Genomic DNA, 12,847 nt, shown 5'->3' with positions numbered 1-12,847 from the left:
TAACTGAAGTATTACCACATAGAATTAAGATTTTAAAATATTTTTCCATCTGTAGCATATTTTATCCAAGGGACTGTGCAGAAAATTTAAATCCAGTGCATTCAGTGTGTTAAGAAGGCATCTGCACTTCCCTTTGATGCTGGGGAAGAGCCCAGAGCCATGCTGCAGCAGCTCTCATTGCTCCCAAATGCAATCCAAAACAATCCAGTCAAATGAGCTGATGGTCAGGCTGGGTTGTGGATTTCCAGGTCCTGATGCTAACTAGTTAAATGCTAACAGTTACACAAGCATGCCTCTCCAGTCAATTGCTTTTCTTTTATATATTTCTTTTCTCTATATCTATCTAAGGAACACTTCTCCGCCCCCCAGCATATGTTTGCATTTTTCTAACTCCCTAGTGAAAACATTTTTGTAGAAACAGTGATTTATTTCTCTCCATTCCAACAAATTCAAAACAGAGCCCATTCTCCCCAGGTTTTTGACAAAATAAACACCGTTTTTCAAATGATTTGACTTCATGAAAACATCAGGTAAACTGAAACAAACAGTGGCCCTTGCAGGGCTCCACTCTGGTGGCTGGGTACTGGCAGGAGTGTTCATTTCCCAGAGCCATCAAGCAGCTGCTCTGGCTTCTCCCTTCCTGCATCCCCTGACTCATCCTCCAACCCCAGAGTGTCAGGATTGCCCAGGCACCCTTCATCTCTGGGGCTGGTTTGGCAGAGCAACTTGGTTTTCCTTGTCCTGATGGAGGCTGCATTTTAGCTCTGGCTGAATAAACACGAAATGCAGGCCAATCACACTGGGCACCAGAGAACATGGGCACAGTGATGAAACTTAAATACCATCTCTGTTGCTGTATATATAGAAATTCCTGCTCTCAGGGTCTGAGCTTTTTGTAGCTGTAAGAGTTAAATTGCATGTACTAAATTTAACTAACCTTTTTGTTTTTAAAGAGCTCGCAGAGCACTAATTTAGACCACAATTTTTTGCTAACTCAAAAGGAAAAACTCTGGTGGAAAATGTCTTCCAGATACCAAATACTTTATTTTTATACCCTTGCCAATCTTCAAAAGAGACAGAAACATGCTCCCTTTGCTATGGCAGCAGTCTGGGCTGATACACATGTTGAGTAGGCTGTTCTTGCTCCAATACCCCTATTTAATTTCACTGTAACGATCCATGAAGCAGAGTATTTTTCAACCCAAAAAGTGCACCGGCAATCTGAGGCTCCACTGGCTGAGGTTTCCTCTGCAAAGCCTGTTTAGAAAGTCAAGCCATGCTGCTCACAGTCACAGTTTGGCTTTTTGCTTGTTAGATGTTTACAAAATAATGTTCTGCTCTTGCTGACCAACAGAGCAAACAGTCCACAGGGCTTCAGCCCCACACACCAAGGTTTGTGTGTTCTGGTCACTGGGAATACATCCTACAGGGGTCCCTATGGCACAGGATTAGGCTTGTTTCTTTTAACACTGGCATTTATGCCTCTTCATTGCTCTATAACTCTTTTTTTTTTTTTTTTTTTTTTAATATATCTATACCTCGGCCAACTATTGACTGAATGTAAGTAGACTAGCCCTACTCCTTTAGCCTCTTGACAGGGTGTTTACTACCCCAGCCTCCTGTATTCCCTGCATGCTGTTCCTGGGAGGCCTTGATTACACCACTCCATTTTTTGTCAGACTTAGAGCATTTAGGTGAGACCAGGTGGAAGTGATGCCATGACCTGTGCTGAGTTACCTTGCCTGTGTTGCACTGGAAGGGCCTTTTCTCCCTCTCTGCTGTGGTAACTGCTGCAAGGGTGTTGGTCTCTGGCCCCAGAACCACTGGCACTGGTTGGAGCTTGCCTACAACTCGCAGCTGTGGGTTTTTAATGCAGCTCAGAATAAGACTGCTGAGGCCATTAAGCACTAAGCATTAAACTTCTTTTAGATTGAGCCCATCAAGCTCTATTTTATGCTTCGTGTCCTAAATAGAGGCTTGAAATGAGGTGTCAAATGTGTATTAGCCACAGTCTGTCCTCTCTGCACAAAATGTCAGGGTGGCACAGGGTGGGCTGAGGGGGAAATGATGCTGCTTTACCAGTGCAGCACACTCAGAACTGGGACCAGCCCCCTGAGGCACAGGGACAGTGTCCTGGCTGGACTGGGCACTGCAGAGGATGCCAAGAGGAACCTGGAAGCTCTTGGCCTTGTAAACTTGCCTTCCACTTTCTTTTCATACTTTATTTATTCCTCTGGTACCAGGTTCAGCTGTGGATTTTTTTTTTTTCCATTTTCTATCTGCTGCTCTTGCTTAGCTAAAAGTAGCAGGCTCTGCCTTGCCAGGAGTAGAAATGGCCTGGGATGGGCTTGGCACCCACTGCCACTCCAGTGCACCAAGTCATCAGCAGTATCTGCTCAGGCTCATTGCATTGAGCAGGGCAAAGCTCTCTGGGGAAACTCCAAGTCTCTGCCACACTGCAGCTTTTGTTTTCTACTTGGGGAGGGAATGAAAGCTTCAGTTGTTAGTTGGCCAATAATTCTAATTACTTTTGGCCATGAAGCTTGGCTCGAGTAATGGGGGATTTTTTATTTTCTTTCCCAAGCCCCAAGAACAACAGATACATCCATCTTATTTAATTTTAATCCTGTCCCATGCAGTCAAACTTTCGCTGTATGGTTGCAACCCATGAATTGCAGCTGCACTTTACGTCTGCATAGCCTCCCAACCCTTGAGTGTACAGTGACTCCATCAAGCCTTCAGTGTTGCCAACTCTCCCCACCCAAGCTGCCCTGCCAGTCACTGCCTGCTGCCCATCCATCACCTGGGGGTGAGAATTTGCCTTTGCAATAACCTGGGTTGCATCCCATCAGTCAGTGCCTAATGCTCCCCTGTGTCTGCACTGTCCCCTGGAGAACCACTGGGCACAGACTACACTTGTTTCAGTCATTATCAGGTCCGCCAGTGCCAGCCTTTCTTTGTGATGTCTTTAAGTCTTATTCATCCAAAAGATTATAACACTAGTTGTTCTGTAATCTCAGTTTTAGTAAAAATGTGAAAAAATGGCTAAGAACATGCATGTGTCTCCCTTCAGCCAAGAGGCACGTTCATCCCATCATCATCTGCCACAGCACTGCTTTTTAGTGAAACAGTCACACAAATGAACAGCATCTGATGCTCTCTGCTTGCTAAATTTAACCCAGTATGCAGTATTAGCTATGCAGATGAAATATTCTGTCTAGCAGGATAAGAAGGGTGTCACTGCCCAGACTGAAGGATCTCAGTCCTGCTATTCAGTTACTGATGTGAAAGAGCAGCTGTCGGGGGGAGCCTGGTGGGACTTGGCAGAGGTCTGAGCTCTGTTCCTGCTTTTGCAGTGAGCAGAGGAAGAAGATGACGGGTTCTTCTCTTCTTCAGCTGACTTTCCAGCGCATGAGCATATAATTTTCTCCCCTTGTTTACAGGCCTTGCTGCCTTGAGTCTTGGCAAGTATTTTGGATGCTCATAACCTGCTGGGTTCCCCTTGCAGGATGAGCAGGGCCGAGAACTTTCCTGCTGTGGATCTTTAACTCACTCCAGGGCTTGTTGTTGTTGTTGCTGTCTCTCCTTTTCAGGCAGAGAACGTGCCCCAAAAGGAGCTCATCCAACGCATGCAGTGACCAGGAGGTTAGTGCTAATGGCTTCAGCAATTTCTGTTTCTCTCTTTCATATTGGCTGTTGCACTGTTTATCTGACGATGTTTACTGGGGCATGTTCTGAGTTGTAGAACAGGATCCAGAACTCCACTGTCGATATCAATGAGCTCCAGCTGGTGGTGCCAAGCCGGGAGAATGAAAACAACAACCACTCTGTGAGCCGGGAGCAGGCGGGTAAGCGCGGGCCATGGGCCAGAGTGGGTCAGGGCACCCCGAGCCCCGGGCCAGGTCATCAGATCCTTTCTTCCCCGCAGCCCTCGTCACTGGCTCGCCCATGCACAGCTGGAGAGCTACTCCACAGCAGAAGGGCTTTGTTGAGGGGACTGTCCCTTGCTGCTCCCCCCTCCCTGGTAGGGTAATTCCTCTGGCAAGGAGCTCACACAAGCACAGCTCCAGCACACTGCCAACACAAGCTGTCACAGCACATGGCATTGCTGAGACACTGGGTTAGCAGAGCAAATGTGTTGGGTTCAGGCTGCTACAAACAACTTACACAGACCCATAAACTGGGGAAGAGTTTCACCTGCCCTGGGCCTAACTTGGTCCAGAAAGGATGGGTTTTATAATGCTCAGATTGTCTTTGGCCAACCCCAGCTCCCAGAGCTCCGTGTTTCTGTGGGTCTGTATGGATGGAGGTGCTTTGTGTGACATTTACCTCACAGTGAGCTTCCAGGAAAAAGCATCCCAGCCAAGCTGCAGAGACTGTCACTTGCTGCAATTTTGAGTCACAAGACATGTACCGTCCCAGTGCCCCGTTTGGTTAGTGGAGGCCAGCAGGGAGGAACTTTATTCTGTGTTGTGACACACCATCAGTTTCCCAGTGAACCATCAGCCACTACACACTCAGCTCTCACAAGAGTATCTCCACAAAAAGCTAATTCTGTACTCCCAGCCATGACCGCTTCCCATCTCCTTCTTGAGGAGGCTGTGGCCAGAGTCCTCCATGCCTGGACCAGATGACAGGCCTTGGGGACACATGCAGACAAGCATCCCCCTCCATGGCAGTCCCTGGAGCATCAGGCTGCCTGTACGAGCAGATTCACTGGGGTTTAACCAAAAACTGCAGCTCCCAATATTAGCAGGTATTAGTAAATAAAAATAAATAATGAATTGAGCAAGTTTGCAAGTTTCTGATCTGCAGCACAACCTCATGTGTTTAACACAAGGAATTTCAGTTCATGTCTGTTTTTATTAGAAAGCAGACCCAAGGGTGTTTCTCCTCTCCTCTTTTGTTTTTAAAAGCTTGCAGTTTCAGGAGAGCAAACTGTTGACTTGAATTTTGTTCTGGCTGGTGCAACAGCCAGCCAAAGGCTGTTCTAGATTGTCTGGTGAGGGAGGGAGGAGTTGGAAACAGATGTTTTGGACTCTTGCAAGCAGTCTTTATTGATTTTCTTCCTTTCTCAGTCACTTCCTGCAGAGGCAGCACAGAGCGGTCTCCTCAGGACACTGACCCCGATGTGCCCTCCTCCATCTCTGCAGTGACCACTGAGACTGGGAGTGATGAGGTGTTTATCATTTCTGCTGGACCTGGGACCAGTGGGCTGAGCTTTACCACCTACAGGATACAGGTACATTCCCCAGCATCTCTAGCAGGCTGCAGGATGTCCCTCCTGGACAGCACTTGTCATACCTGTCCATTTTTGCATAGCGGCCACTTTCTGGAAAGGCAGGGACTGAACCAGGCAGTTCTCCTACCCCTCAAGCTGAGCTGCCATCAAATGATGTGGACTCTGATCCACTGAGCCAGTATCTCCCCAGCTTTGGGAAGAGCAAATGCAGAACCTTACTAGCAAATAATGGAGCTGTTTGCCAGCAGACAGTAGGACCAACTTGCAGAAATGTTAATTGCCAAAGCTGATGTTCATTAAAATTACCACCTGTAGCAACTGAAAGACCTGAGAGTCAGACCTACTCCTGCCCACCACTCCAAATGATCAAGGAAGTTTCTCAGCTCCTCAGCAAGTGTCTCACCAAGCTGATGTGAAAATTAACAGCTTAGGCTCCAAAAAAATCAAATACTTCAAGTGAAAGCACTGAGGCCCTCACAAATTCAGAGACAGAAACCTGAATTGATTCAGCAGGTTCTCTCTTATTTTAGCTTTTTCCCCTGGACTCCTGGTCCTTTATTGGTTTAGAAACAGATGATGGCTCAGAAGCCTCAGGTCTGGCTGTCACCTCTTCAACCTTGAGTGAGTGCAGACAGAGCACATTCATTGCAAGTGTCTGCTAAAGCCTTTGCCAGGTCAATACTCTCTTCTCCAGTGCCCTGTCTCTTTTTCCCACAAGAGGATAAACAACCAGCACAAGGAACTCACATGCCCAGGACAGGCTGTGCAATACTTCTGTCACAGTTTACAAAACAAAAGCATTCTGTATCCCTGCACTTGATTAGGAAATTAGCCAGGAGGCCAGGCTGGTCAGGATTTTCCTACACTGGTGTAAGACACGTGCTGAGCTTTGCCTCCAGCTGGCCACCCTGATGAACAGAAAGAGGGAAAGAAGGGAAAACAACTCTGGAGCCTGCCCTTGCCTGAACGTGACCTTCTGTGGAGCAGGGCACTGGAAGCTGGAGCCAGATGGGCACCCTTGAACAAACACCTGCACTCCCCAGTCCTTTCCAGAGCAGAGAGCTTCACCTGGTGGCAGCCCCACACACACCCAGCTTCTAGGCAGCAGGGAAAACCATTTTCCTGCCCCTTTTCCCCACTTTAGTCAGAAGGAACAAATACACACACTCACCCCGTTTCTATTCTTCTGCAAGCAACCCTCAGAGGGCATTTATACATAAAAAAATAAGAGTGTTAAAGCAGTGAAGGTAACCCAAAGAATTAAACACATTATTAAGTCAGAAAGCATCTCCTCAGTGATGCCCATGCAGCACACAGGTGAAGCAATACCCCCAACCAAGTTCCTCAAGGAACCAAGGCTGGAAGCATGGCAGGGCCTTTTTAAAAGCCCTGGGCCTTTCCCCACAGCTGAAGACCATCCTGCCCAGGGCAGTGGAATTGAGCACAGCAGACTAATTACAAACCTGCACTCAAACGGGCTCTCATCAGGCCACTTGATACTGAGGGCTCCTGGATGTTAGACGTGTTTGCAGTTGAATTTGTAGGTGTGTATTTTTAGGGTGTGAAATGCTGCTGGCCAGCCAGGCTCCAGGCCTCACAGAGGATGTGGTGCGTGGCTTTGTGGCCCAGCACTCGGCAGTGGGATGAGATATCTGCTGGAGCACAGCCCGTTCCTTGGCAGGAGCGAAGCAGTTATCCCCTTGTGAAAACGTGTGTGAAATCCTGGGCCTTCACAGTACACTAAATAATGCCAGCAGACTCACCTCACGCAAAATGCTTGACTTGAATTTGTGAAATTATAAGGAGCTTTCATTAAAAAAATTATCTTGAGCTTTTCCCTGACAGATTGTGTCTGGCTCCTTGGTCCTGTGCTGCCCACCAAGTGTGAGCCTCAGCTCAGCTGGGCCGGAGCCAGTGATGAACTGGCTTTTGCTCTGCAGCTTTTCAAACCTATTTGAAGACACCAGTCCTGTGTTATGAGGGAATAGCTGGGAGAGCAAAAAACCCCCTGTGTTTGTGACTGGCGTGAGGAAACAGAGGGTGGGATGGCTTTTGGGGAGATTCCAGAAGTCCTCCAGTAGCCATGGCTTTCTAAATCCCCTTTGGTTTAAGGCATCATTCACCCTTTGGCTGACTTATGACTGTGATCTCTGATTTCTGATCAGACACTGCAAGTTTCAGATGCAAAGGTTTGAGTAAAGAGTGATCATGGAAGTTTAAAAAACATTTATTGCCAAAACATTTTCAAAAGTCTAGAAAATACATTGTTCATCTTCACAGTTACTTCCAGTGTATCTGTCTCAAAACCAGTGGCTAATTTTTACATGAGTTTGGAGGTATTTATAATAATATTAGAATAATAAATCCTAAGATAGCCTGAAGGGGCCACTAAGGAGAAGACAGCCGGCTTGAAAATTTATAAATAAAGAATGTCCCTTTAATAAAATCTTAGACTAGGAGCTTAATATTGAAACCAACTTATCCAGAGCCTGATGCCTCTCCTGGCTTCCTACTGAGTTTCTTTTTCTGATCTAGTGCTAATTTCTTGCCTCTCTGCCCATCCATTTCCAATATGACACATTCACTAAATAGTTTCTTTGATTTGCAGAAACTTGGGAGATTCAGATTCTCAGAAATAACAAATTACATGTTTCTGGTTTCCCAGAATTTTAAAATCCAGGACACTGCGGGATTTATTTCAGACACTCTTTAAGGACTGTGTAAACTTTGAGAATGTGGATTTTGCATTCTTCTCATGACAACCATATTCACACAGCTGAAAACTAAAAATATGTATAGAGTTGTGTAACAGGAGGCTTAAATAACAGGTGAAGTATTAGTAAGAATGAAAGGAGATTCATAGGAATGCCAGGAATTCTCTAACTTTCCTAGCCCTAGGCTTATATCAATAATAAGGACAAAAAATGTGATTTCAAATGCAACATCAGAACTTATAAAGTAAGGAAGACATGTTTGTCTATAGTTCATTCCCATGTCTGATCAACTCTGCTCATTCACAGGGCTGGTGACAGCAGTTTAATGTAGACTCACCTCCTGATGATGCCAATTTTACAGCTGTTGGGATGTCCTGTTCTACTCCTAAAGCAAGCTGTCCACCTGAAGAGCATTTCTCGTGTGAAATGCAAATCTCCTTGGCTCCAATCCAGTTCTTGTGCTTCTTGTTCTATTCAGCACAGACACTGAGAACAGATTATTTCCTTTCTCTTTATTTTTCATTATTTTTAATTCTTCCCTAACATAGGAAAAAGAGCAGCACTTCCTTCAGTCTTTACTCCCAAACTGTGCATTTTTGAGACTTCTGATTCTCTTCTTGCTTGCTTCTGGAGTTCTTTTAGTAGGCTCCATCCCCCTTAGGTTTTATTTCCCCAGACAGACACACCTAGAGCCTTCCAAGAGCCAAGCAGAGTGGAAGAATTCTGTTTTACACAGGGAAGTTTATGACTCTGATCTGTCAAATACTTCCAGTAAAATTAAGCTGTAGATATTTCATATATTTAGTGAGGGTTGTAGGATTATATCTTGTCTTGAAATGTCCCACTTCAGCTTTAAACTCGAAACACGGGGAGCAAGGTAGAAGTTTCCTCCAGGGAAGCCAGCGAGCTTCAGGCAGCACACTGGAAGAACAACGAGGAGAAATTGCATTCCCGAGTCCTCTGAGAACGACTGAATCAATCAGTCTCTCACTATCAGCCTGTTTTCAAAGTGTTTTAAAAATGTTTTGATGAAAGATGCCTGTAAACGATCTTTATTTACTCTTTTCAGGACAAAAACCTGAAAAGGAGCGTCACAAGCCCGGCCTCTGTGTCTGACTGGCTGAGCTCCCACCCCACAGCTGCAGGGGCAGATGCTGCTGAGAAGGGGAACGTGCAGCTGGAGCATCCCTGTCCCAGGCAGCGCACCTGGAGCGCCCGCACCTTCCACGACTTCCTGGCTCCAATACCACAGCTACAGAAAAAATGGTGCAGCTGGAGCACCAACAGCCCCTTCACAAAGCTGGTTGACAGCAGTGTAAGTCCTGCAGGGAGGGGAGGGTGTTGGGGGTCTCAGCTCCAGTATTTCCCACTGTTCACTGATGGAATACATTTTCCCCTTGGCCAGTGCCTCACCTCTCTGTCCTGCAATGCAAACACATCTCAGTCCATCTTCCTTGGTGTATGGGAAACTCTGTGGCCTAATTATATTGTAATTTAGCCAGGCTTTTCTAAAATATTAAACAGCTGTATTTTCCAGCAGTTGGCACTTGGTTAAGAAATTATCCCCAGTCCAGAAGAACATTAAGAAATGCCTTCAGACAAGATTATCTCACTGAATGTTCTGACATGTGCTTTTTTTTCCCCTGGTTATGCCTTGAATTTATTATCATTGATGTATTATTATTATTGCACTGCAAGGAATCCGTAGGTGTGGCAGGGATGTCTGGGTCTCACTGACTGTAGTCATCAAACCAACAGCTTGTTACAAAGCTAATAAAGGATGTTTCTTCCCTTTTAAGGTAATAACATAGGTTTTTGCTAAAGAATGCATCTTACCTCTAAAATAACCAGGAGTTTTAACTTTTAGTTCTCTCGGGATCAAAGTTTTGAGAGAGAGCTGCTTTTCATGGCACATCTGCTAATTTTGTACTATTTTGTGCAGGGTTTTTCTACAGCTGCAAGACCTCAAGGTGTGCCAACCAGAAAGGTAATCTCAGCCACTGAGATAGAGGGAGCATCAGAGACTGTTTACTCTGATTCATCTGCCAGTAACGCCTCATATCCCCTCACTCTGTCTGCACAGAGGCAGCGAAAGTTAACCTCCTGCAATTTGAAGAAATCCAGATTTGGGAACCCTTATTTTGGATTTTTAGCTAGTTCCCCTGACAGTAAACATATGAGGTCCTTGGATCCCTCAAGACATCTAGGGGCAGCATCTCCAGTTAACAGCCAAAGCCCCAAAAATCTTCTAGAGAGCTCCAACCCCCTGAAAATCAACTTGGTCAACGGTTCAAAAACAAAGGAGCTTATGGTAGAAACAGATAAAAACAAACCAGTTTTTGTTATTTCTGAAGAAGGGGATGATCAGCAGCCTCTGGTCCTGGCAGAACACCTTAGTCAGTGTGGAGATCACCTGTCAGAGCAAAATGCTGTGTATGCTCCGGCCGTGCCAGAGAAGCAGCCGGTGGTTCCGACTGCGGAGAGGAACAGCTCTGCCCCTTTCACATCGAGCCTTCCCCTCTGGGCAAAATCCCCCACTTCATACAAAGGCCATGGGAAGGCCCCCAGCTCCTCCAGGGACCAGCAGAGCTCAGCGGGTGGAGATGCCAACACTGCTGAGCCCTCACAGAACTGCGACACCCCCGCTGCTCCTACGCTGTGCCAAGCTTCAGCCCAGTGATGTCCTGGGACAGACTGCAACATCAGTTCCCAAACCCAGAGGAACAGGGACGCGAGCAGAGCAGAAGCTGTGCCGAGTGTGGCAGTCACGTGTGGCAGCTTTGTTGAGAGCAGTCTTTGCTTCCCACATGTTGGGACAGAGATTACAAGGATACAAACCACAGCACAGCACAAATACCTTCTCCCCTTCAGCTCACTAACCTCATTTCTCTTCTCCTGCATGAGACTTGGATGTAGTTTGTACAAGAAAGCATCCTCTGAAAAGGTACTTCAGACTGCAAAACCCCTTTTCTGGGATGGGAATCAAAGTAACCTGAGGCAGTCACACCATGGTTTATATCTGAAATGTAAATCAGTCCCCTGTCCCTGTGGCATCACTTGAGTCTTTCTGTTGGGAGCTCTGAGTTAGCTTCTGTTTATAGCTCTGCCTGTACAATCCAAGCCTTGCCAAGCCAAGGGTAAGAATTCAACAATGCATGTTTGCATACAGTTTTGTAAACTTCATTTTAAGTATTTCATAACTTCTACAGTCTAGCACAAAGCTTACCAAGCATTAGCAACTCCGATATTAAAGAGCAAGATTATCTCATCTCCTAACTCTTTAGAGAAGTGTACAGACAAGCTGAGCAACCCAATACCAGATGCTTGTTCTATTAAAGTCTGATGTGGCTTTATCTTTGTTAGGTCTACATAGGCTTAGAACACCTCAGTCCACTACATTAAATAACTCCTCATGGCAACAGGAGCATGTGTACAAAACACTGAAATACTAGGAATAGTCTTCGGCATCCAACACTTGGATATTTGCAGCTGCTCTGATCCTATATTCACCAGCTATTTATTGCTGGTAACGCACATTGACTAGAGAGCTATTCCCCTTCCTTTAGCAGGGAGACTTGAAAGACAAAATTAAGGTGGGGCAAACTTTGAGTGCTCACTTTCTTTAGAAATTAACCCTAGGTGGCTGTGCCTCCCTGAGTACAAATCCAGGGCATTCAATGGAACACTGAACCAAAGGGAAGCCTGCTAGCCCTATTGCCTTTAATAACCCCATCAGTATTTTAATTTCCTCCTGGTGATATTTTCCTATCTTTGCAAGAGACTCCTGCATGTTTGTCCCACAATTCTGAATTTTCTTTCTTAAAGGAAACAATTCCCTCTGAAGCTGCATTTTGCAGCTGAGACAGCACATAGTTTTAAAGCAATAGTATGTCATAAAACAGGTCTCAGAAAGAAATCTTCTGCACAAGTCTTCCCCTGTATTAGCTGCAGTGTGCATCCAGTTATCTTAATCCTTCTCTGTGAAGGCATTTAAGACTGATTGCTGAAATATTTAACTGAATTATTTATGATTTCACCTGCTGTTACAGTTTCCATTTGCACCATTAATGTCTGAGATATGCAACACAAGACTATAGGTTTTGCCTTATATTTTCTCTGTGTGTTTACACGTCTACCTAGACATAGAAGCCGTGCAGCTGGTAGCAGTGGAAGCAAAAACACATTTGCCCTTTAGCAGCTGACTCAAACATGAACAGCAAACAAGTCTCTGCATTTATTATTTCCAGACTGTGTTCAGTGCCAAAGTCTGGCTCCATGTTGGTTGGTTCTTTTTTGGTGGGTATTTTTTTGTTGTTGTTGTTGTTTTAAATTAATGCTACTCGATTCAAAGGGAAGAGATTAATATATTTATGATTTTAAAAATACTTAGAAGTCTTCAGTACTCTAACAGTAATTTCCACTGCATTAAATTCATATACATTGTACTGTTACTTATTACATTTCTAAAGTTTGAAATACTAAAATCTACCTTTGAAAAGTACTTGTGTTCAATTATTGACAATAGTTACATTTGAAGGGCTGGAAAAAGTGGCTTTTTCAATAAAAGCATGTTTAACTACTCATTTCTATGGTGTAACAACACTTAATTTGTTTTGCTGAAAGCCCGAGTTGTGCCTCAGAGCACCAGCAGAGCGTGTGGACTACCCCAGTGGTGGTAGAAGAGCAGAAAAGCAAACACTCATTTTTAGATCCTTCCCAATTTCTCCGAGACCGAAGATGAGGTGGTTGTTTACACTGACCTCCTCCACTACCTGATGTGTAACCAAAGACCAGACTTTGCTCACCAGGTTTGTCTAACTGCTGCCAGAGGAGGTTTCTGTGGGAGTTTGTGTTTCCTTTCAGATCCATCAGTGCCTGCTGCAGCAGCACA

General features: G+C 45.2%; 1 protein-coding gene across 3 annotated transcripts in view; it reads left to right on the top strand.

The window, feature by feature from the left end:
• Positions 1–12,539, top strand: part of LOC137484706 (uncharacterized) — a 32,001-nt gene extending 19,462 nt beyond the window's left edge. For all 3 annotated transcript variants that reach the window (XM_068208776.1, XM_068208777.1, XM_068208778.1), the window contains exons 3-7: positions 3,594–3,645; positions 3,746–3,848; positions 5,079–5,242; positions 9,026–9,271; positions 9,899–12,539. In XM_068208776.1, the coding sequence (XP_068064877.1) occupies positions 3,594–3,645; positions 3,746–3,848; positions 5,079–5,242; positions 9,026–9,271; positions 9,899–10,636 (1,303 nt within the window). In that variant the 3' untranslated portion in view covers positions 10,637–12,539. The remainder of the gene's footprint in view (positions 1–3,593; positions 3,646–3,745; positions 3,849–5,078; positions 5,243–9,025; positions 9,272–9,898) is intronic.
• Positions 12,540–12,847: the final 308 nt, after the last annotated feature.

The sequence above is a fragment of the Anomalospiza imberbis genome, chromosome 18, assembly GCF_031753505.1.
Source record: "Anomalospiza imberbis isolate Cuckoo-Finch-1a 21T00152 chromosome 18, ASM3175350v1, whole genome shotgun sequence".
In the NCBI taxonomy this organism is placed as follows: domain Eukaryota; kingdom Metazoa; phylum Chordata; class Aves; order Passeriformes; family Viduidae; genus Anomalospiza; species Anomalospiza imberbis.
The sequence above is the reverse complement of the archived record's forward strand: the minus strand, read 5'-3'. Positions and strand labels throughout refer to the sequence as shown.